The sequence below is a fragment of the Pongo abelii genome, chromosome 21 (assembly GCF_028885655.2).
Source record: "Pongo abelii isolate AG06213 chromosome 21, NHGRI_mPonAbe1-v2.0_pri, whole genome shotgun sequence".
In the NCBI taxonomy this organism is placed as follows: domain Eukaryota; kingdom Metazoa; phylum Chordata; class Mammalia; order Primates; family Hominidae; genus Pongo; species Pongo abelii.
In genome coordinates, this window is record NC_072006.2 from 61,658,901 (window position 1) to 61,683,295 (window position 24,395).

At 51.0% G+C, this 24,395-nt stretch overlaps 1 protein-coding gene across 2 annotated transcripts in view; it reads right to left on the minus strand.

Annotated features, from left to right (window-relative positions):
* BMP7 (bone morphogenetic protein 7) overlaps nucleotides 1–7,349 on the minus strand; it is a 97,434-nt gene extending 90,085 nt beyond the window's left edge. Inside the window, exon 1 of one of the 2 annotated variants that reach the window (XM_024239121.3) lies at nucleotides 6,386–7,349. In XM_024239121.3, the coding sequence (XP_024094889.1) occupies nucleotides 6,386–6,803 (418 nt within the window). In that variant the 5' untranslated portion in view covers nucleotides 6,804–7,349. The remainder of the gene's footprint in view (nucleotides 1–6,385) is intronic. The other variant, XM_054541888.2, reaches the window with a different exon arrangement.
* Nucleotides 7,350–24,395: the final 17,046 nt, after the last annotated feature.

The following is a 24,395-nucleotide window of genomic DNA, read 5'->3' on the forward strand; positions in this document are numbered from 1 at the left end:
GAAAGCCGCGGTTGGCAGCCCCCGCTCCTGCATGGGAACAAATTAACATTGGCATTCCAAACACAGGAAAGGAAGGAAATTGGAAACACAGTTTATACTTGGCCAGCCCTTTGAAATACTGTACCATGCTACCGACATCAATTAATGAAAAGCAGGGTTGTGTGAGAGGCTCTGGTTTGGAAATGCATTAACACACGTTCAACATGTTTGCACAGGAACCGGATTATAAGCACCCTGGCTCCAAAACAATAAAGCAATTACCCTAAAGCTGGTGCTCTCGGAGTTGTCATTAATTCAATCCACTCCACGCGGATCAGCACAGGCTTTGCGCGGCTCCCCACAATGCCTTCCGACACAAATGTTGAAAAGGCGGTATTGCACATGCTTGCCTGAGTTTCGCATAAGTAAGTGTCAAACTTCATGCACTCTAATATCCCCCCAAATCATAAACACTCTACTTTGGAGAGGGAAAAAATACACAGCAGCAGTCCTGGTATTCCCTGGCATTGCTGTTTCAGTTTGGGTTTGAGCAATTTTTTTTTGCCGGGGAAGCTTTAAATGAACTATCTGTTCCATGTTAAGAAATACCAAGTCACATTTTTTGTCAAATATTATTTGTCAGATGCCATTTGCTGCAAAACCCGGAATTCAATCCCAGCTTGAACACACAGCTAATACCAAACGGCTCACATAATAGCCACGGTCGTACATGGGATCATTTGCAGTGAACAAACCCCCTTCCTCTATAAACCGTTACAGGGATTGGAAAGAAAAGCATGTGAAGCTCTGGAGTAAACAAAGTACTGTGCCTTGAGCCGCCCAGTACAAATGACCCTTGCATGCTGTGAGAACAGGCTCAAAATGACCCAAGAGCAAGTGCCCACTTCGCAATTTTGTAAGAATGCTTCCGAGAAAGGATTTTAGATGATGTGGGTAAATCTCACTGTTTCTGACCTGCAATAGAAAGAACCAGCTCTCTTCTTGAAGGACCAGCAACCCCAGGCACTGCCTCTACACACATGTCCACCTGCATCTGGAATCCAGGGTCCAAGCAACAGACATCACGGGTGTCTCCTCCCCGCTCCTGGTGACGTCATCTCCTCAGCTCAACTCCACGTTGATCTGGGATCCATCAAGTTGGAGCAATTTGAGTGTGTAAAGCTAAATGTGTTATCATTTTCACCACAAATTAACAGTTTCTATGTAAATATTGGTATTTCCTCACGCCATGAAGGCGAGAGAAGGCAAAATGGCACCGGAGCATTTGATTTAAACTAATTAAAAGCAGAGGGTTGTGCAATTCAATATATTGATTTTACCAGTGGGACTTAAATCTTTTATAATAAGTGTACACAGCTGCAGTGCTCTCCCACCACGATGCTGTAAAGGCTAATCCGCACATTCCTTCTGACAATAACATGACAGGTCCCACACATCCCTGCCTGTGCCCTAACCCCGGTGACAGTGCCAGAGTGCATTAAGGCGAAGCCTTGCAGTGGCTTGCCAAGAAACCAGTGTGCCGACAGCCCCCCCGCTAAGACTGAAGAGTGAGCGTGAAAGAGTTAATGTGGCCAGAAGCATGGTGCAAAGGGCTCCCCATTCAAAATATTCAGCCTGTTACACGGATGGGCAGACGGGGAAGGGTGGAGACGGGGGAGACTTAGGACATGCTGATTCTTGCAATGGGCCAAATATGACCTTACCAAATGAGGGGGAGATATTAAAGCGATAGGAGTGATCAATCAACTTAGATGGGACTCTCCCTGGAATGAAGTCATCAGTTGTCTCTGAGTTCAGCAGACATGTGATATTCGCTCACATCGCAGGTATTCCGGTGGTCAGGGGATCACGCACCAGCTGTGTTTATCTCGGCAAAGGCTTGATAGCCTACTACGCCATGGTAAAGCCCCAAACCGTAGCTTGAGAGGGCTGCATCTCAAAAGTGGTTTCTTCTGTCTGTGCATTCAGAGAATCATCCCCCTTGCTGCCCTGAAACTGATTTGCAAGTGGGCCATCTCTGTTACCCCTTCCATGGGGACCGCTCCACAACCGAATGACAACCCTGGAACCAGAACCAAAAACAGCCACCCAAGTTGGCATCCAGGGCTCAGCCTTACCCTGCCTTGATTCCAGAAGGAAAATACATAAAAAATGAAAAAAGTTCAAAGCTGGGTCACATACATGCTTGGGAAAAGTGGAGGAAAATCTTTGATTTATATAAGCAGGAAAATGAGGTTTAAAAGAAGTGATTTTGAAAGGGTTACGAAAAACACAGCTGTTGGTACACTCCTATAGCAAAGGCGCTCTGCAGAAAGAAAGAAAGAAGGGGGGAGCTGTGTGACATCTATATTAACCTTTGGCTGCTCACCAGTGAGGGCCGGCGCTCCGAGTGCTGGAATGTGGAGCAGCCCCTTCCAAATTTTAACACAAGCCAGGTTACAGCTGCAAATGCCTGCAGTCCACGCTCCCCTTTGCGAAGCACTCCCTGAAGGAAATTTTTAAACTGTAACAGAATCTTTTTCTAATACTCTACAGTGGTAGGGCCTGCTCTTGAGGGGCAATGGGAGAGGTCTTAATGCCAAACACTTGTCAACAAAAAGGACAGCCAGATGGCATAAAGCAAAAATCAAACTGCACGGCCTTCTCCCTACTCTTCAGCTACATTAACAAAAGCCGCTTTTATAGGCTGACTCCAATAATGATAGGTTTCCAACTTTCTCTTCTTTTCAATTTAGCTTCAAAGATTACACAAATTTCATGCCTTCATTACCTGGACCAGAGAGAAACATGACTTCCGCTCCCCTAGTGCCAGCCGGCTACTTTAGAAGATTCCTAACAGAGCCGCTGGATCTTCCCAAAGAAAGAATGGTAACGGGCTATGGCTAGATTCAGTGTGCAGAATCACCATTGCCTGGGGATTATTTAAGAGAGGGTAGCTGCTTTGAATTCCAAAATTAAGTCTACACAGAGGAGTTGGGGTTGTTAATCCAAACCAGTTTACAAATCTTGCCATTGAACTTAAGGGGCCCAGGCTGGGAAGATGGGAGTCTCACTCAGGCAGCTCAGTTCACATTGCCTGGGGCTTTATGGTACAGGCTGGGCTTTGTCATAAGGTGCAGCCTTTAGTCCTCATTCCCACCACCTGGTTTTGTCGTAAATTCCCCTCTAGTTTCCCCTCTAGTTTAGATCCCGCTCAGCCTGGCAAAAAACTTGAATTCCAAGAACGACTTATAGGAACAAAAACCAGTTTGGCGGCAGACAGAGGGAAGAATAAACGCACCAGGTCTGCAAAAGCCTTCAGAATTCAGGCAGGGGTCCCCCCCCCCACACCCCCAGCGCACGCAGGCCGCCTGCCTACAAGACAGCAGAGCTATGCAGTACAGGGGGAAGGGGCAGCAGAGGCTGCCAAGATCCTCACCCATGCGCCCCCGCGCCAAAGTCCCACCATAATAATAAGTAATAGTTTGATATGTCCAAGTGATATTTTCTCACTCTTATGTAAATTGTGAGAATAAACTTACCTTTAGAAAACTTCGAATACTACAGATCAACATGATTTGCAATCCAAGGAAAAACAGTATAGCAGTGTTCTCTCTGCAAACTCAGTGGCCAGACAAGTCTCCTACACCTCCCCCCAACCCTCTCCAACCCTACTGCCACCCCAAGTCCCTCCTATGGAGAAATTCCAAGCTACAACAGAATAGAAGGGACAGGCAATTTATTCCTGTGCTGCTGCTTAGCAGAAATTAAAGGCCAACATTAGAAGCATCTACAGGAAGCGTCTCGCCAAACTGCAGCCCAGGTCTTCACCTAACTAACGACCTCGAGTTTAGGGACAGAGAGAGAAAGAAAACAAGGTCAGTGCGCTCTGTTAAAAGCCACTCTGCCATCTAATTTGGAGTGATGTCCCAGAAAGCTAGACCTGAGAAAGTCAGGGTCCCACAAAGCCCAAAGCCAGCCTGACTGATTAAGAGGCTCAGACAAGCCGGTCTTTGTCCTTTCAAGATGAAAGAAATGGATTGAAAGGTGTGTGTACAGCCAGAGGAGGAAAACCACCCAGCTGTGGCCTTCCCAAACAAGTTCCAGCTTGCTCCTGCCACCATGGGGGGAGCAAATAGCCCGCACCAAAGTTCCCAGAGGCACCCTCCGAGCAACCTGGTCTTTCTCTGGGGGACAGGGAGCCCCGGGGCCTAGCCCACACTGTCGGCCCATAAGCACTGGCAGCTTTTTTGCTCTTGGTTTGCAGGGCCTTCTACAGAAGCCAGAGATTACAAATACCTTTTTAATGATCCCAGCCAGGCTCTGAAGGCAGCCACTGGGACCTGCATATTCAGTGGGAGTCCGGGGTACCCACCAGAGAAAGGGCCCTGGCTAACCCCAGGCTTCAGGAGGGCGAGAGAGCTCTGCGTTCATTATTTATGTGTATGTATTTGGAATTTTCCTTTAGTTTTTGGTACAGTTAATAAATACACATTGTTTTTTAAAAAAATCACAAATACAGAAGTGCAGACAACGAAAATCAGACCCCAGCTCCCACTCCCTAAGCCCCAGCTGTGCCGCCGCCTCTCTACCCCTCCAGTAAAATCTCTCTCCAGTTCCTGGTGTCTTCCTCCAGGAGGACACGATGATATACAGGCACACATGCAGCCCACTCATCTGCACCTTGCTTCTTTCCACCTCATACATCTTGGAGATGGTTCTAAATCAGGTCATATGTTGCTGCTTCCTTCTTAACTGGCTGCTTAGTATAATTTAAACTTTCTTGAAGGTATTTTGGCATCTAAACCTCCCACCCCTTGCTCGCTGAAGCTTGGTTCACTAGTTGGATTTAGTTATTATTAAGTACAGACAATGGCCTCCCGGGAACTCCAGGGACCTTATCAGGAGGGGGAAGCATGAAGGCGGATCTGCGCTTCCCCCGCGCCCCCAGTCCACGCCCCAGGTGCCCATCGTGGGGCTTCAGTATCATTATTTCCATGTTGACACAGCGCCCGTGGGCGTGAGTTTGCTGTCTTGACTTGGTTCGGGTTTTCGCAGCAAGTTACACAAGTAGAATGAAAGCGGCTCAGGAAACAGCGCTATCTGGGTGTGTTATCTCGGAAACCAAATATTTGATCATCAGTCCCGCAGTGCGCTGGCGCTGCCGGGGGGTTAGTTTGAGCAAGTCTGGAGAATGTGCGCGCACAGATGGAGGGGGAGCTCCCCGGCCCTCGCCGCAGCCCCAGGCTCGCGTTGCCCGGGTCGTCGCGGCTCCAGTCGGAAACCGGGACCCCCAGCCGCCCCCGCGGCGTCAGCTCGGAGATCCCGCGCAACACAATCGCCAAAACCTGTGATTTGCGCGCCACACGTGATAAACGCTGAAAATAGATTCTGCTGGCCCGGGACCTACCACTAAATATTTAAAATAGAAGACTAGCTGCAGGGCACAGTGGCTCACGCCTGTAATCCCAGCACTTTGGGAGGCTGAGGCGGGAGGATCACCTGAGATCGGGAGTTCGAGACCAGCCTGACCAACATGGAGAAACCCTGTCTCTACTAAAAATACAAAATTAGCCAGGCGTGGTGGCGCATGCCTGTAATCCCAGCTACTCGGGAGCCTGAGGCACGAGAATCGCTTGAACCCGGGAGGCAGAGGTTGCGGCAAGCAGAGATCGCGCCATTGCACTACAGACTGGGCGACAAGAGTGAAACTCCGACTCAAAAAAAAAAAAAAGAAAAAAGAAAGAAAAAACAGAAAAGAAAAGAAAAAAGAAAAAAATAAAGAAAGAAAACTAGCAATGGCACCGTTTCTTCCCCAGCTCCAGCCAAGAGAGAATGGGGCATCCGGCGGCCCGGAGAGGGGCCCCAAGGCGCTCGGAGCGCGCGGTACGCTAAGGCGGGCGCACCACGAGGGGACAGGTAGGGCTTGACAGGGCGGGTAAGGGAGTGCGACGACCGCGATGCCAGGGCCAGGCAGGGCTGAGAGGGGCCCAGGAAGGGCGGGAAGGCAGCCTGGGCGGGAAGGCAGCCTCGCCGGGAAGGGCCCTTTACATCCAGGTAGCGCGAGCCGCGCCGGCCCGGGACAGCTCACATGACCGAGCCCCGCGCTTTGAACTGCCCTTGCCTCCAGCTCCAGAGATGCAGCCGGCGACGTAACATGGAGGGGACTTCGGAGGATCCCTCCTTCCCAGTAACCCCTACAGGCCCACCGAGCCCAGCGCGCCCAACCTGGGGGCGCACACAGCTTGGGAGTCATAGGGCTGTGGGTGGGAGGCCCTCGGGCAGGCACTGCGATTTCAGCCAGGAGCGGAAAGCTGGGCGGGCTGCATAGAAGAAGCGGCTCCCTCCCTCCCAGTCTCAAAGTGCCCCCGAAAGGAGACGCCTACCTTCGCCTGCCCTTACTCACCGAGGTTGACGAAGCTCATGACCATGTCGGCGTCGGTGAGGAAATGGCTATCTTGCAGGCTGGCCAGAGGGGGGCCCTGGGTACTGAAGACGGCCTTGTAGGGGTAGGAGAAGCCCTGGCCGCCGGGCCCGCCGCCCTCCTCCACCGCCATGGCGTTGTACAGGTCCAGCATGAACATGGGTGCCGAGTTGTGCTTGCCCTGGAGGTGCGGGCGCGGGCGGTGGGGCAAGCCCAAAATGGAGAGGATCTCGCGCTGCATCTCCCGCCGCTCCTGGCTGCGGAGGCGCCGGTGGATGAAGCTCGAGTGCACCTCGTTGTCCAGGCTGAAGTCGGCCAGGGCGGAGCGCAGCAGGAACAGGGGTGCCCAGAGCGCCACGAAGCTGTGCGGCGCCGCAGCGCGCAGTGAGCGCACGTGCATCGCGCCGGCTCTACACACTACCCGGGCTCCGGGCCCGCACCGCCCCAGGTGGCAGAGGGGGCAGGCGGCCGTCCGCGCCGCTCGGTCACTTGCTGCAGACGGGCCCCGCTGCGCCCGCGCCAGACATGGCCCCTCCCCGGCCGGCCGCGCTCTGCCCGGACCCCCGCCCCCTGCTCGGTGCCGGCCCCGGGCCCCTCGCCCCGCACTCGCCCGGGCGCACCGCAGGGCTTGGAAAGCAGCCCCGGCGAACGAAAAGGCGAGTGAGGAGGCGGGCGCGGGTGGGAGGAGCAGCCAGCAAGCCTAGGAGTCCAGAGAACCAGCGCCGGGGAGGCAACGAGGAGGCAGGCGGGCGGGCGAGCGCTCCTTCTTCCCCCTCTTCTGGCGCTCTCGCCCTCGGGCGGCGGCGACCCACCCTCTTCCAACCTCTGGCGCGAATAGCAGGGGCCCCGGGGCGCTCTCCCAGCCTTGCGCGCCCTGAATCGCACAAGAGGCCGCCTCGGGAGCGCCAGAGTGGTACGCGCTGGGGCCTGGGCGGAGGAGGAGGAGGAGGAGGAGGAGAAGGACGGGCTTCGAGGGGCCCCTCCCGTGCCGGCGGCCTCCCACCTGCCCTCGGCCCCGCCCTCCCCCCAGCTGTGCCCAATGGGTTCATTCATTCCCTCTAGAGCGCTCGACAAATGTTTATCGAGTGCCCACGGGGTGCCTAGAGCCTGGCGGGACGTCACGGGGATGCGGCTGGAGGAATCCGAGCCGGCCCTGCCCTCTCGGCACTCGCGGTCCGGACCAGGAAGGCGGCCCGAGCGGGACGGGTGGGCTGCGGACCGCGGTGGGAAAAGTTGGGGGAGCGCGGAGGCGGCGCGGAAATAGAAGGCTTCCTGGAAGCGGTGACCCTCGAGCCGATCTTGCCCCTCAGTCCCTGTATCCTTTTAAGCCAGCCACGCTGACCCCTCCGCGCCTCCCTGAAGCCGTTGCCAGCTTGTCTCTGCGCTCGCCATTCCCTCCGCCTGGACCTCTCCCCGCTCACCACCTCCCGCCCCCATCAGACGCTGCTTTCTCCTCCCAGAGACCTCCAAGACCTGCCAAGCTGAGGTTGTTTCCTCGCCTCGCTCCTCGCACATTTGTTTTCTTTCCTGTACTTTCTCTTGTTGTCTGGAATTGTGTTTGAGTTACTCCGTGCCTTCTTTATTGCCTTCTTACCCACGCTAGACACCAGCGCACTGGGGCCCGGATCAGCGATCTTCTCCGCACCTCTGGTACCCACAGTGCCTTGAACCCAGCGCCTGGTAGCCACTGTAGCTGCGCAATCACGATTTGTTGAGTGAATAAGTGAACTTCGTGTGAGCTGGGGGTGGGGGGGATTCTTCCCACCTCTTCCTCTTCGGGGCCCTGTATCTTTCCAGCCACTCCTCAGCCTGAGACCAGACACCCCAGCCCCACCATTAGGGCTTCCCATCAGCCCTCCCCTTGTCAGTGCCTGGGGAGCCAGCTGGTGGTCTTCGCATCCTCTTCCCCTCCAAGGGTCTGTGCCTGAGACCTCCCCATCGGCCTCCTCTCCTGTCTCTCCTCTTCCATTCATCCCTCAATCAATACCAAGCCATGCATGCTGTCACAGGGAGTCCCCAGACCACTCAGAACCCACCGGTCCCTCTGCCGGTGTGGGATCTCAAGGGAATTACCGCACCCAGAGTGGCAGTGAGGGCAGCGGGGTAAAAGTTCATCCTGTCTCCTTCCCCTCCTGGGGCTCGGTGAGAGAGTGGGTCCCCAGAGGGCCTTTGGGATGAACTGGGAAGGGCTGAGGTTGGGGAACGGGGGGCGCTTGTCTGGGAGGGGCTCTGGCTAAGCCTCACTTTGGGGCTGTCCTTCCTGGAGCAGGAGAGCTGGGGAAGAGAATTATGGTCTTCTACAGTTTTCTGGAGCAGAAGTAGTTTGGCCAAGTGGCCCTCTGGGTCTCACTTGGGGACTTTAGGACTAGATGGCAGCCTGAGGGGCCACATGGGTGGAGAAAGGGGAGGCTAGAGGCCAGGGAAGGAGCAGAAAAATGCCAGCCTGCAGGTCCTGGCCATTTACACACAGGCCCCAGGCTGTGGGATGGAACAGGTCCTGAGCCCCATGCCAGGGAGGGGCCTCTGCCCACCCACCAGGCAAGGCCCTCAAACCACCCCCCCCCACACACACCTGCTCTTCATCCATTCATTCACTCCTTCCTTCAACAGACAAGCGTGGAGCACAGGATATCAGGGGGGGAGCTGTGGCGCCTGCAATGTGGACAGTCATACAGGGCCCCCCAGCTCTTAAGCTGGGGTCCTACTCTTGGTTTCCTACTCTGGGGTCACCATATGCAGTTCTGAATCACCTATGAACAAAGTCCCCCCTGCCCCGTACTAATTTTGCACCTGGCCCAGATATTATGTGGCCAGTCCCAGGGCCAAGCAAAATGCTGGGCAGAAAGACACGGCCATGAGCGAACCCACATGGTAGACTCCATCAAGGAGCCAGCCTCCAGGCCAGGGAAGCAAAGCAAGAGCCTTAAATAAGATTCAGGGACTGGAGGAGAGGCAGGTCTTGTCCATCACTCTCTCTGGGAACAATTGAGAAGCCAGGCAGAGGGGGACATGCAGGAGGAAAGGTGGGCATCGCCACGATGCAGGAATCCTACCCCAGGGTGACTGGGGAAATTGCAGGAGTGCCACAGTCGTCCAGGGTCCATCTGAGAGTGTACAACTGGAGAGCCTGGGTCACTTCAGCCTGTGATAAGTGACAGGCAGTGGGGGCGGGGGCACAGATAAACAATGTGAGGTGATGGAGGGTGGGAAGGGGAGCTTTTGGAGGAGATGCCACTGACCTGAGTCCTGAAAGACAAGAGACAGGCTTTTCCAGGGAAAGGCATCCCAGGTGGAGGAACAGCAAGTGCTTGAGTCCTGCAGAGCAGGGAACAGAAACCAGGCTCGGTCCCCAGCCCTGCACACGCCCTCCAGCGCTGGCTTGCTAGGGGCAGGCTATGCCACCTCCAGTGCCAGTGGAGAGAAAGGAGGTCATTTTCTTCCAAAGTCTGAAATAATAAGTAGCCAAAGCAGCCCTGTTCTTCAGCAGTAGTCTCTGCTTTTTCTCTACTCTCAAATCTTTTGGAGGGATCTTCACAAGCAGGTGAGGCTGGGGGCAGGGGCAGCAGGTCTTGGTGCTACAATTTACATATGAAACAACTGATCTGTCAGTGTCTAAGCAAGGATTCTAGTTTACCCTTCTTTGTGCATCTCACCTGAGCCTATTCTGAGCCTGGCACACAGCAGGTGCTCAATTAGTACCTGTTGAATGAATAGTAATAAGCACAGCCAATACCTAAAGAGACCGGTTGACTGAGGGCTGACTGTGCAGGCGCCAGTGCAGGCGCCAAGCTAAGGCATCTCCCAGATCCCTCACCCCAGCAACCCTTCCTCTGAGATGCCATCTTTTCTCATGCAAGAGGAAGAGACAACATGCCCTTCATATCTGAGACCTCAAGATATAAGGTTTTCTCTGAACTCCCACAAACCCCCATTTAGCCTTCTCTTTCCTGTGGTCCATGCTTGGGGGGGTCTTTCTTTTCCCTGTTTCCTCCCTGAGAGGCATCCCCAAGACTGCACCAGGCCCTCAGTGAATGCCGAATGAATGAATGAATGAATGAATGAAAACCAGCAAGCAAGAAATATCTGGCTGGGAGTGCATCTGATGCCAATTTGGGAGCTGAGACCACCACCAGAAAAGGCTTTGAGATTGCTGAGGGCAAGTCTTGTGTGGAGGAGGTAGCCTGGGCACTGAAGCCTGCCCACCCGCATTCACACCCCAGCTCTGTCTCTTCCAGCTGTGCACCGTGGGCCAGGGACTTAACCTCTCTACACCTCAGTTCCCCCATCTGTAAAATGGGGGGACTGATAACGCCTGTCTTCTGGGATCGCTGTGAGGTTTCAGAAGTTAATTCATAGAAAGGGCTTTGCACAGTGCCTGGGACACAGAGAAAACCTTTGATAAATGTTATTATGTTACCATCTGGATGAAAAGGAAAATATGAACAGGAAAGCCTCCTGAGTTACAAAATAACAACAAAACTTTTCATGATGGTCTGCTTTTTGGCCAAGCAGAGAAAAGCAAATGTATCCTGACTCTGAGAGCAAGAGCAAAAGTACCAGAGCAAAAGAGAGAGCGAAGTGGAAGGGAACATGAGAGATGAAAAGGTCATCACTGCATTCCGATCCTCACATTGTGCCTAGGCCCACTGCAGGCCAGCTGGGGCCCAGGGACTTCCCTGGGGCCTATCTCATTTCCCCAGCAGCTAGCCCCCAACCCACACACCCCCAGTTGTGGTTCCCCTGGCCAGGGCACCCAGCACTGGGCTCCAGGACCGTAATCCGATCTGCCCCAGTCTGCTCCACACCTGGGGCCGCCTTTGCCTGGATGAAAGACGGCCTGGAATTGTAAGGGGTGTTATTGTGTCGGGCGGCCCCGACCCAGTATCCGCGCCCCTCGCCTGCTGGCCTCCCAGTGCTGGGCCAGGAGTTTTCATTTCCTACATCATCAGTCACATCTTGCCGAAGCGATTTTGACCAAGTCAGCATGTCTCTCTAAGGCAGTAAAAAGAAGAAAAGAATTCTGCTGACACACACATTGTTCAGCGAGGTGGGGACCTCATCTTCATCTGTCTGCCCTAGAGGAGGCTCAGCTGGCCTGGGAGCTCCCTGGGGAGCACAACCAAGGAAGCCAGTGGGCCGCTCTCTCTCTCTGTCCACACCACCTGGCTAAGGCCAGATGACCTGGACCTCCAACCCCAACAAGGAATAGAGGGCCAAGAGCTGCCTCCTGCACAGGCTTGAAAATCCTTGTGTGCAGAGAGGTGGACCCTGCAGAGGAAATTATTAGCGCACACCTGTGGTGAAATTTTGTCTCCCATGCAGATCTCTTATTGCACGGGAGGCTTGGACTCCTCACGCTTGCACACTCTGAGATTTTCTTTGCACAACTTTAAAAGCAGCAGAATAAGAGATTAAACGTCTTCCATCAGTCTTAAGTACACATGGCAGTGGCCACAGTTCCAAATGGAAAATACAGACAACACACACACTCTAGAGAAAGCTGATACTATGCAGGATTTCTAGGATCTGGAAGCCAGCTAGGGGGAAGCAGTGGTTTTGTTTATTATTATCAGGGCTGTTATTTCTTCCTTGATTGGAGGAAGCCTGGTATGGTTTTGAGCACTAACTATCCTTGGTTCAGCATTAGAGATAGCCCTTTCCTCCTTCCAAAACGTGACAGGGGAGCGGCCAACCTGTCACCTGTTGGGAGCACTTGCTTCTGCTGGACACCTGCTAAGCCTGCACTGCCCAAGCCCACATCACCCGCAACTCCTCACTGCATGGAGAGGCTAGTTCTGCTCCTCAGATTGCAAAGAAGGAGGACCAACATCCAGAGAGCACCTTGTCCAGAGTCAGACAGCCAATCTGTAATGGAGCCAGGATCCAAAGCCACATCTGTCTACACAGCCCAGGCCTTTAAGCATCAGTGCACATTCAGTGACCTGGGAGCAGCCCCTTCCTTCCTTGCTTTAACCTAAAGCAACACTTCTCCAACCCAACTGTGCATGTGAATCCCCTGGGAGTCTGTTAGAACATAGATTCCCACAGTCAGTCTGAGTGGGCTGAGATTCTGCACTTCTAACTAGCTCCTGGGGGCTTGGAGGCTGTGGTCTTCAGGCTGTATGTTGAGGATCGAGGCTCTAGATTTCTGAAGTTATAGCTGACAAATTGGGGCTTCAAATTAAAACTTTAATATCTGTGATTCCAGGTGTCTTTTAAAATTAACTCATTAATTCTCCCAACTACCTTATATGGTTATTATTATTATTATCCCCATTTTACAGATGGGGAAATTGAGGCTCGAATACTTGAGGGAACCTGTCCAAAGCCACACCAATGGTGAGTGAATGGTAAAATCAGAATTCTGACGCCGGCTATCTTGTTCCAGGACTTAAGTCCTTAAACATTGAGGTACACCAAAACACAGGGTTTGTCTTGGTCCTGTAGGGACCTCCCAGTACCCATGGAGGCCTTGCACACAGTAGATGCCCTATCAGTGTTTGAGGAACATACCCCTGAGCCCCTCTTCAATTCTTCCTTTATTGCAGAAGTCATGCACTCAAAAGCCAACGGGCACCAACCAGGTAACATAAATACAGAGATGCAACATGAGGCTCAAGGAATATTTCTCTACCTCTTAATTTAATGGAAGGCAATCATGAGCACAGACACGGTGACAGGTGGCAGGAGACACTGGCCTGAATAAATAAGGAGGGTGCAGACTGGGGTGAACTGGAAACCACATGCCCATGGGTGATGCCATCCAGAAATTTGATTCCAACATCACCAGAAAGTTCTGATTTTCCAGAGAAGCTAGAAACTTGAGTTTGAATGTGACATCTCTCAATGTTTATCTGTTGGCAACTAATTCAACTCATTTTGGTTATTAGACCAAAGAAGCCACATCTACCAGTCAGATTCGATGAATCTGGTTTGCCCTGGCCTCATAAAGGGCTCTGCTGTGTCTGGAGGATGTGCCCAGCCTCCCCCAACCCATCACCCAAACCAAAGGACCACCAAGGATGGTGCATTTCAAGACAGCTCCATTGAATTCATGATTCGAGGGCTACTGAGCCAGTGGTTGAAAAGGCTGGAGCTGTCTGCCCCTTTAGGCAAAATCTGACCCTAACCTTCCCCAGAGTCCCTTCCCAGCAGAACTCTGCTGTTTGGCCCTGGTGACTGATCTGATAAACTCCCCCTCTCCCCAGAAACATCAAAAACCAGAATTCCATCTGCAAGAGCAGGAGTGAGTGTTCATTGCTCCTGCTTTTCAGCATCTCCCTCCTTCCAGCTAGATCTGAGCCCTCTCTTATGGTTGAGGCTGCCCCATCTGGTGTATATCCAGAGACGCACTGAATAGCCTGCTTTGCAGCGAGATCCCTGACAGGTGACCAAGTTTCAGCCAGTCAGAGGCACCCACCCCAGAAGCTATCAGTGCAGGCTCAAACTATTCTGCAGAGTGATCTGGGGCCGTGTCCCAACTACAGAGCCCCCAAGCCTGGTTCTCTGGCCTTCCCAGGGGTTCTGTGAGCCCCCAAGATCCTCTAGTGGTCTTCTTTTCTGCACCAGCCTGCCCAAGCTGCTTTCTGCTGCCTGCAGCCAGGAGCCCTGCTGGATACAGCACTGGGGAACTGGAGAGGGCATGGCAATCATGTCAGTTAAAAGGATACAGGCCTTCTCTTTTGTTCAGCAGCTAAAACTTTTGGTCAAGGAGTTTTTCACACATGCTCGACACAGAAAACAGAAACAGAGCTTCTTTGGTTACACAGAGCAGGGGAGGGACTAGGGTTACCACATTTGGCAAAAAAAATAGGTGTCCAGTTCAATTTGAATTTCAGATAAACAATGAATGAATTTTAGTATGAATATATCCCATTATATTGGAGTATATATATTATATATACTCATACTGAAATTTACTCGTTGTTTATCTGAAGTTCAAATCAGACTGGACACCCTGCCTGTTATCAGGTGATCCCAGCAGGGGCCCAGAGTCCCCAGGCCTGGTTTCTTTTCAATACCATTTTCTCTGCTCCCAGGGTTCCACAGAAAACACTGTGGAAGCTCACCTAATTTGAGACCCCTGCCTTTTCTCCTTCTTCTGCAAAGGTTTCCTCTGTTTTCTTTTCTTTTCTTTTTTTTTTCTTTTTTTTTAGACAGAGTCTCCCTCTATCTCCCAGGCTGGAGTGCAGTGGCACAATCTCAGCTCACTCTAACCTCTGCCTCCCGGGTTCAAGCAATTCTCCCTCCTCAGCCCCCCGAGTAGCTGGGATTACAGGTGTGCACCACCACGCCTGGCTAATTTTTGTATTTTTAATAGAAACAGGGTTACACCACATTGGCCAGACTGGTCTTGAACTCCTGGCCTCAAACAATCCATCCGTCTTGGCCTCTCAAAGTGCTGGGATTACAGGCATAAGCCACTCTGCCTGGCCAAGATTTCCTCTGTTTTCCTCAGTGGAAATGCCCCTTCTTCACTGTCAGTCCCTGTATTTCAGGTTGAACTATCCTCTTCTCTAAAATTCAGACTGGGCACATGACCCAGCCTGGTCAACCAGAGATGCCCCTGCGATGGGTTCAGTGACAGTCATGTGACCTAATCCAGGCCAATGAGATTCAACTTTTAGAACTTTTGCTAGAACTACCGGTAAAGGGGTCTCTCCTCCCACTGGGGTTGCTAGGTCAGGGGCTGCTGCTGGCCGTCATCTTCCCTCCCTTCAGAGAGAGCCTGCCCTGTGAGAGAAGCCACAGGACAGTAAAACAAGAGAAGGCAGGAGACTGACAGCATCACTGAGCCCCTGTAGCCCACTATCCCTGAAGCCAGCCCCACCCAGGACTGTTCAGTTTAAGCCATTGTGTACTGAGTTTCCAGTCAGTTACAACAAAAGTCCTGCAGACACGTGGTTCAATTCCTTCATCTTGAAGACAGAGAAATTGACACCCAAAGAGAAACTGTTGGACCCAAAGTCTTACAGTGAATGAGGGCAGAGCTGGGATTAGACTGGGCTCCTTGCTCCCAGAGTCCTGGGAACTCCTCACCATCCCACGTCGTGCTTCTCTCCATCTCTGTTGTTTTCTTCCTTCTCTCACCTCTTTCACTGTGTTTCTGCTCATTTAAAAAATTGTATTCTTTTACTTTGAGTTTTATCTTTATTCCCTCCCCATTGGTAAACCATTACTCTAAATATAACAGGTTAGTCCCAACTCATGTGAAAAGATCATATGGAAAGATTAACAGATTTGAGCTCATCTTCCATATGATGCAACAACTAATAAGAGTTAGCATGAATGACACAGCTATCTGATGTCCAAGCTTTGCTGATTAGCTCTCATTTCTAATCGCCCTGAAATTGGATGCAGTATCTCCCATTTCACAGATGAAGATCTGGAGGCCCAGGGGTCAAAGGACTTGGCCAAGAAACATGACTAACAAATGACAAAGCCAGCATTCAAACCTGGATGACCCAATTCTGATCCCCTATTTCACCCAGCCAGTTGCCCCTGTAAAGCCAGCCTGAGATTTTTATTTCCATAGCTCACATGATAACAAACCACTGAGCTGAGTTGCCAGATTTGGCAAATAAAAAATATAGGCTATCCAGTTAAATTTGAATTTTAGATAAATAATGACTAATTTTTTTAGAATAAATATGTCTCAAATTGCACGGGACATACTTACACTAACAATGAGCCTTTGTTTATCTGAAATGCAAACTTAACTTTTCACGGTGTATTCTGTCTGGCAATTCTACACTAAGGGGCTTTTACGCATAAAGCAAGAAGCATCAGCTGTGTCCTTGGTTCTGCAAAAAGCCTCAGGGCCTTTGCACTTGCTGTGCCATTTGCCTGGAAGGCTCATGCTGATATTCACCTCCTTCACCTCCTCTGGGTCTCTGCTGAAATATTTCACCATTAAAGCTTTCCCTTGCCCGTCTCTCAGAAGCAACCCATGTTTCTTTTTCTCTTAACACCACCACCTGAAATACAATAGTTACATGTTTATTTGTTCATTGTCTCTCTCCTTCCTGCCATGGAAATGTGGGCATGTGTTTTGGTCTGATTTGTTCACTACCGTGAATAGAGCCCAGAGCAGTGTCCCGTATGTAGTTGATACTCAGTGAATATTTGCTGAATGAGTGAATGAACTCTCTGCGAGCACATCTTGGTTTCTGTCTGGAATACTGCCTGACTTGAGATTGTCACTCACCTTCTGAGTGTCAGTGGGCATGCCCCTGAGCTCCCCACTCCTTGAGCCGGACTCATCACACATCTCAGAGTCACTGGGAGATCAGGTGACAAAACAGCCTTGAGAGTCAGATGCAAACTTGCCGGAGCACGTGTGCAAGCATTCCAGTGTGCTTTTCTCTTCTCTTCTCCTTCAAGCACTCGTGCCCCAGACAACTGAGCCTCGGAACACAAACCCTCAAAAACAATTTTTTCCAGTGTTCAGAGCATATGCAAGCTCCTCCCACCCCTGGCATCACTGTAGACAGTGGCATCAAGCACTTCCGAGTCGGAGGGAAGGACAGCACACCAACAGACATCAGTACCAACGACGGCTAATAGTCTAGACGTCTGGTCCGGTTATCTGCATCACCTCATTTCATCCTCACAACTCTTTTGAAATAGATATTTTTGTGCCCATTTTAAAGATGAGGAAACTGAGGCTCAGATTAATCAGTTCCACCGCCAGAAAGCAATGGAACCATGTTTTAATTCAGCCAGCCTGATAGCAGTCTCTGAGCCCATTTCCTCACCTGTAAAGTAGGTATAATTATAGTGCTGCCTGGCCAGTCACAGTGGCTCACGCCTATAATCCCAGCACTTTGGGAGGCCAAGGTGGGTGGATCATCTGAGGTCAGAAGTTCAAGACCACCCTGACCACCATGGTGAAACCCGGTGTCTACTAAAAAATACAAAATTAGCTGGGCGTGGTGATGCATGCCTGTAATCCCAGCTACTCGGGAGGCTGAGGCAGGAGAATCACTTGAACCCTGGAGGAGGAGGTTGCAGTGAGCTGAGATTGTGCCATTGTAGTCTAGCCTGGGCAACAAGAGCAAAACTCCATCTCAGATATAAATAAATAAATAAATGTGCTGCCTTGTTGGGATGTCATGGGGATAAAATGAGACATTGTGTATGAAGTATTTGCATGGGTCCAGGCAGGCTGCACACACAGGTGGCCACCACAGGCAACCTTGCCCTCCCCCCAGCCAGAAATAATCAGGATAGAGGATGTCATGTGAAGGCCATTATTCCAAGCTGCCCAGAGTGACCAATGACCTAGCTTGAGGAAAGACAGCTATCCAGAGTTATCAGATTCACTTCCTTGGGTATTTGAAATAGGAAATCCAGAGAAAACGAGGTTACAGGAGTGAGGCCAGGTCAAGAGGTACAAAGTGTGACCATGATGGGTGGTGAGCAAGCTGGCCTTATAAAGGAGCTCAGACCACTGGGGTCCGGTAGTGTAGGTTGTACACTGTGCACTCTGGGATCAACATTCCTATTCTTGCCTTTGAGAACGGTGACCTCCGGAGTTGTGCAGTACACACTCTCAGCAACTGTACCCAGCAGCCCTGGAATTTTATTCATTCATTGATTCATTCACATATATATTAATTTATTCCCACCATGTGACAGTCTCTTTCAGACCACGAGACAGCAGCAGTGAAAAGATATTCAAGACTTCTCACACAGGTATTTTAGTTAGGGGAGATGGACGAGAAGCAGGAGTGACTGACAAGTGCATGGAGAAAAAGAAAGCCCAGCGAGAGGCTGAGAGCAGAGGGTGGGAAGGCCTCTCTGAGGAGGGGAGGTCTCCAAAGCTGGGCCTAGGAGGAGTAGGGGGAGGGGACTGTGGGTAGAGGCAACGGTGGGTGCAAAGGCCCTGTGGTGACCCACAAGAGCATCTGGGATGCTTGGCTTCAGAAGCCCCTCCTAACTCCAGCTTTTCCTGGAGTTGATGGTTCCCTGTGCCCAGGTCCCCAGACACAGGTGTCTTTATGATCCCACCACATTCCTTGGGGTGGCTCGAGGCGGTGCCTAACTCTCACAGCCCAAAGAACTCTGACCCAACTTCCAGCTGGGGCCCCTGTCCCCGAACAGAGTCTCCAGACATGGGCATTGCTGGCCCTGGTCTGTTCTCCTCTTCTAAGGCTCAGTGACCCTCCTCAGCCAGACTTCTGCCCCACCCTTTTCTGCTCCCAACAAGCTCCCAGTGAGCTGCCTGCATCTGCAAAGCCGGGAAACATGATGTTCCCAGACATCAAAGAGTTTGCAAAAGATTGTGGTCACCTTAGACCCAGACCATTTCCTGAGGCTGCTGTTTAGATACCAAGTCCAGGGTTTTTTCTGTAGGGCTCCAGTGAAGGGTAGAAGCTACCCTGCACCTCAAGCCACCACCACCTCCCTTCCCTGGACCCCACCGTAATCCATGGCTCCTTACAACCCTCCACATCTCTGGCACTGGAGCCCTGATTTTGTTTTTATGGGGTAATATTCTTTCATCCCCAAATGCCATGTAGGAATTTGCTGGCGGGGTGGGGTGGGAACCAGAGAAACAAAAGGATGATTTACAGGGGTTTAAAAGCCTCATTATAACCAGAAAATTCAATTTACAGACATTTGGTTCTTCTATTTCCATTTTTTTGAGGAGAGAAAAGAAATCAATCTAGTGTGGACATTTTGAGTCCCTTGCTTAGAGGTTCAAGGCATCTGTGACTTCAGAAAGCCTTCTTGGCATGAAGCAATAAACAGGCTGAGCAGATAAAACCACCCTGTGTTTAAAAAGCAGGCCTGTCTCCGAGGCAGAATTTTTATAGATAAAACAACAGAACGTGACTCAAAAAAGTCGTGTTGGGAAAATGGCCCCATGTAGACACAAAATTCTTTACTCAGGAGCTAAGTTCTACAGCAGCACAGGAAGGCTTCATCTAGATAATTCTCTATGTCTGGCTTCAAGGAGCCACTCCGAAGCCCCGTTTTCCAGAGGAGTTTCCTGTTGCAAATATCACCTCCACGCCTTCAATGTTTCACTGCATGGAGGACCCTCTCTCTTTCTCCAGTTCACCAAAATGTTTGCACATGTTGTGAGGGAAAATGACTTTCTGTCAAGTAAGTTTAAGAAACGATGGGCTCCAGAAAGGGAAACATGTTTCTTCACTGCAGGACTTCTCAATTTTTTTTTTTTTTTTTTTTTTTTTTTTTGAGACGGAGTCTTGCTCTGTCACCAGCCTGGAGTGTAGTGGCGTGATCTCAGCTCACTGCAACCTCCGCCTCCTGAGTTCAAGCGATTCTCCTGCCTCAGCCTCCCAAGTAGCTGGGACTACAGGCACGCGCCACTACGCCCTGCTAATTTTTGTATTTTTAGTAGAGATGGGTTTTCACCATGTTGGCCAGGATGGTCTTGATCTCTTGACCTTGTGATCCACCCGCCTCAGCCTCGCAAAGTGCTGGAATTACATTCTCAGTCTTTAACTAGGGAGGAGAGGGTAGAGTGTTTCACAAGCTGTTATATTAAGTCAGAGATCTATCATGTGCAAGTGTCAGAAACCCAACTCAAAACGGCTCAATGCCCAACTCAGAGTGGTGTCCCTAACAGGGAAGTCCTATCAATCAACGCTGTGCCGGGCGGCTCATGGAGTGATCTCTGCCTCTGGGGTCCATTTCTCTCTGTCTCCATCTTTCAACTCGGCATCTATCTGAATGCTAGCTTCATTATTTCCTGCCACAGAGAGGCTTCCTCTGCATTGCCATATGTCAAGGCCAGCAGGTGACCCTGGGAAGAGAGAGAGAGAGCCTCTTGCTCCCAGGAGAGAATGTCCAGGTCTTGGCTCACCTTGCACACCAGTAATGGCAAATGGGGAAGGGAGCACCTGGATTTCCCAGCCTCGCCTGCTCACCTCTGAGTGAGGGTGGAGGTCAGGGCACTGGGTCAGCCCCACCAGAGACCCATATCGTAGGGCAGGCACCATTTTCCCAAAGCAGGGGGATGCTGTCACCTGAATCCAGGAAGGGACACTGGGTCAGTAAAAAGGAAACCAAATTTTCCTGGGCATGGTGGCTCACACCTGTAACCCCAGCACTTTGGGAGGCAGAGGTGGGCAGATCACCTGAAGTCAGGAATTCAAGACCAGCCTGGCCAACATGGCGAAACCCCATCTCTACTAAAAATACAAAAATTAGCTGGGCGTGGTGGCGGGCCCCTGTAATCCCAGCTACTCAGGAGGCTGAAGCAGGAGAATCACTTGAACCCTGGAGGCAGTGGTTGCAGTGAGCTGAGATGGCGCCATTGCATTCCAGCCTGGGCGACAAGAGCAAAATGCAATCTCAAAAAAAGGAAAGAATGAAAGAAAGAAAGGGGAAGAGAAGAGAGAAAAGAAAAGAAAAGAAAAGAAAATTCGATCAAAAACCCCCCTTGATGGCCGAGCACCCAGCTGAACTGGGGCTCTGTAGACAGAGGCCCTGGGGAGCAGACGCTTACCCCGGACAACGACCTATCCAGCTCTGAATTTCTGCGCTGGCATGGGTTTGCAGGTCGTTAGCACTGGGTGCCACGTGCCCGTTGGTTTGTGAGCTTCCAGAGGACATGCCGCATATGCTGTTTTGTACTTTCTGTGTCTAACACGGGACTCTACATACAGTCAGTGTTCAATGAACACTTGATCAATAGAGGAATTCACAGATCCCCTGCCCTTTTTCAGCTGCAGCCCTAACTCAGTCCAGTGTGGTTCCTGACTTCTCATCCACCTCCGTCATAAGACCATCTGCTGCAGGCTCCTGCCTCCTGGTTCAACACCTGGCAGGTAGCGGGGACTCAACACAGCTGCTCAGTCAGGAAGCGGCCGTTGCTTGCTGCTGGGTTTTGCTTATGTGTTGGCTTTTGTGCCCGTCTTTGTTCCTACTTTGAATTTTAAACTCCTTTTGTCTGCTTTTTGAATAGATTCTTCTAGGGGTTCATTCTATCCTCTTGCATTAATTATTTAGTGAGTATTACCATGTGCCAGACATTGTTCTGAGCGTGGTGCGTACAGTAGTGAACAACATGGACTAAACTTCTCCGCACATGGGACTTTTACCCTAACAGCGCTGTTAGACGGGGCCCAGTAACACAGGGCAGGGGTGCAGAGAGGGACAAGGATGCCACTTTAGCTATAGTAATCAGGAAAAGCCCTGGATCTGAGCAGAGACCCCTGAGGACAGAGGGGAGGGAGCCGCTCACATCACTGGGGAAGAGCATTCCTTTTTTTTTTTTTTTTAAGAGATGGAGTCTCACTCTGTTGCCCAGGCTGGAGTGCAGTGATGTGATCTCGGCTCACTGCCACCTCCACCTCCCAGGTTCAAGCGATTCTCCTGCCTCAGCCTCCCGAGTAGCTGGAACTACAGGCACCTGCCACCATGCCTGGCTAATTTTTGTCTGTTTAGTAGAGATGGGGTTTCAGCACCACCAGGAGCAGGACCTCAGCCCACCCAGGACTCCTGAATCAGAATCTGCCATTTGCTCACCATGTGACCCTGGACAATTTGCCAAACCTTTCTGGGTCTCTGTTTTCTCATCTGTAAAATGGGCAGAATTATTTCTCTCATCTGTCTCCCTCAGATTCCTGGGAAGAACCAATGAGATAATCCATGGAAAGTGCCTAACACAAAATCAACTTAAGAAATGACAACTGGCCGGGCACAGTGGCTCACGCCTGTAATCCCAGCACTTGGGAGGCCGAGGCGAGCAGATCACTTAAAGTCAGGAGCTCAAGACCAGCCTGGTCAACATGGTGAAACCCTGTCTCTACTAAAAATACAAAAATTAGTCCAGTGTGGTGACGGGTGCCTGTAATCCCAGCTACTCAGGAGGAGGCTGAGGCAGGAGAATCGCTTGAACCCAGGAGGCAGAGGTTGCAATGAGCTGAGATCACCCCCACTGCACTCTAGCCTGGGCAACAGAGCAAGACTCTGTCTCAGAAAAAAAAAAAAAAAGAAAAAGAAAGAAAGAAATGACTGGCAGCCAGTACCACTCTTCATGTTGGCCTCGCAGTTGACATTTCCTCAGGAGGGCACTTCTGAATTCCTCAAGGGAGAAAGAAAAACAGACTCCAGGAATATCCTGGTTGTTGGGCACAGGGAAAGCAACATTGCTGACGTCCATCTGATATAGAATTCTCAGAAATGCTGGGATACACCTGTTGGCCTGTAGCTTTCTGGCTGGTTCTTGTTTGCACTTGGGGGTCGTCCTCAGGGCCTTGCAGGGACGTGTTTCCTGGAGTTGAGAATCCAGAACAGCAAAACTGGCTCCTGCGACTCCTCTATTTCAACAAATTCATGACCCGAATGAAAGTGGCTCTGAGCTGCACTAGGCCCTGCATACAGACACTAACTGGCAGCTTTGAAAATGACCATTCTGGAAATCTGCGTGAGGATTCCAGAGGTCAAACTAAATAAGCTGCTGAAACTAGTCATCTCTCGAAATTTCATCTTTGGCAATACAGGAAAAAAAAAATTCAAAAACTTTTTGTTTTGTTTTGTTTTGTTTTGAGACAGAGTCTCCCTAAGTCACTGAGGCTGGAGTACAGTAGCATGATCTCGGCTCACTGCAACCTCTGCCTCCTGAGTTCAAGCGATTCTCCTGCCTCAGCCTTCCAAGTAGCTGGGATTACAAGTGCCCACAACCACACCTGGCTAATTATTTTTTGTATTTTTAGTAGAGATGGGGTTTTGCCATATTGGCCAAGCTGGTTTCGAATTCCTGACCTCAGGTGATCCACCGGCCTCGGTTTCCCCAAGTGCTGGGATTACAGGTGTGAGCCACCACAGCCAGCCTAAAAATAACTTCTTTAAAACAAACAGAAATTTTAAAATAACTTCTTTTAGGCAGTCCATTCCGTGGAATTGGTGGCACTGACCTCATATGATGTCCCAGAAAGCTGGCCACAAAAGTTTCCATCCCCCATGACAGACAAACAGTTCCACTCTGGGGCAATTCTCCCTGTGTCCAGACCACAAATGCCCCTGCCTGTTTGGTGCGTCTCAGCAGCAGAAAATCACCAACCACAAAGCTTCCAGGGCCAGCATTTAAAATCAACCCAAAGACACTCCCCTTCCACATGCTTTGGGCTCCGTGCGATCTTTCATAGCGCAGCTCCACACTCTTCCTCGCAGACAAGACTGGCATTCAAACCAGGAATTCTTCTGAGGGGCTCTGTGTGCAGGAATACAATCACCTCAAGCTCGTGTAAGAAGAAGAGAGCTCCAGTTACCGGGGCTTCCGAAGGCTTTTAATAGAAAACATTTGTGCCAAATAAAAAGCTTCTCCTTGTGTTTTGCTTTAGCTGTAAATTATCTGCTCCAAGGATCCATCCAGAAATCCCTACTGAGGGTGAACTCCACAGCGTGGTTGAGTCCAGATTTGTTGCTCGGTCCAGATAGATTTTCAGCTGCTGCATCCAAACTGCAGCCAGGGGGACAATAAGAACAGAACCTCTTTTGTTCTGATGAAACTGTTTTTAATGGTCCCTTCTAGGCTGGGCCCTAGTGGAAGTCTCAACAAGGCCGCTCATTGAAACGCCCTTGAAAGAGCCAAGTGGGGAGCGCGAGGGACTCTGGGGAGGGGCCGGCGGCCCTTTGCTCAGCCGTGGTGGTCCTGCCGCAAAGGAGAGCTGGGCTGTTTTATTTGTTGTCTGAGATGGAAAAGGGGGAGGGGGTCGTCGAGACGACGACCGTCCCGCAAATTTCTATAATTACTGCCTGCAGAGTGTTAGGGACACACACACAGTAACATCAAACGTCATCCTGGAGGGATAGGGGTTCCCAAAAGCTGAACACCCAGAAGCTGGTAGAGCAAATCCACTAAATGGAACAACATGTGTTCCCCAGCCCAAGAACTCCAACTGCATTAAGGGAGGCACGTTTCTGACCACTTTACTTTTCATCTTGAGGCCTCAGGGGGCCCTTTAGTTCATGCAGAATCCAGGATACAGAAGGGAAGAAACAGATGGAAAGA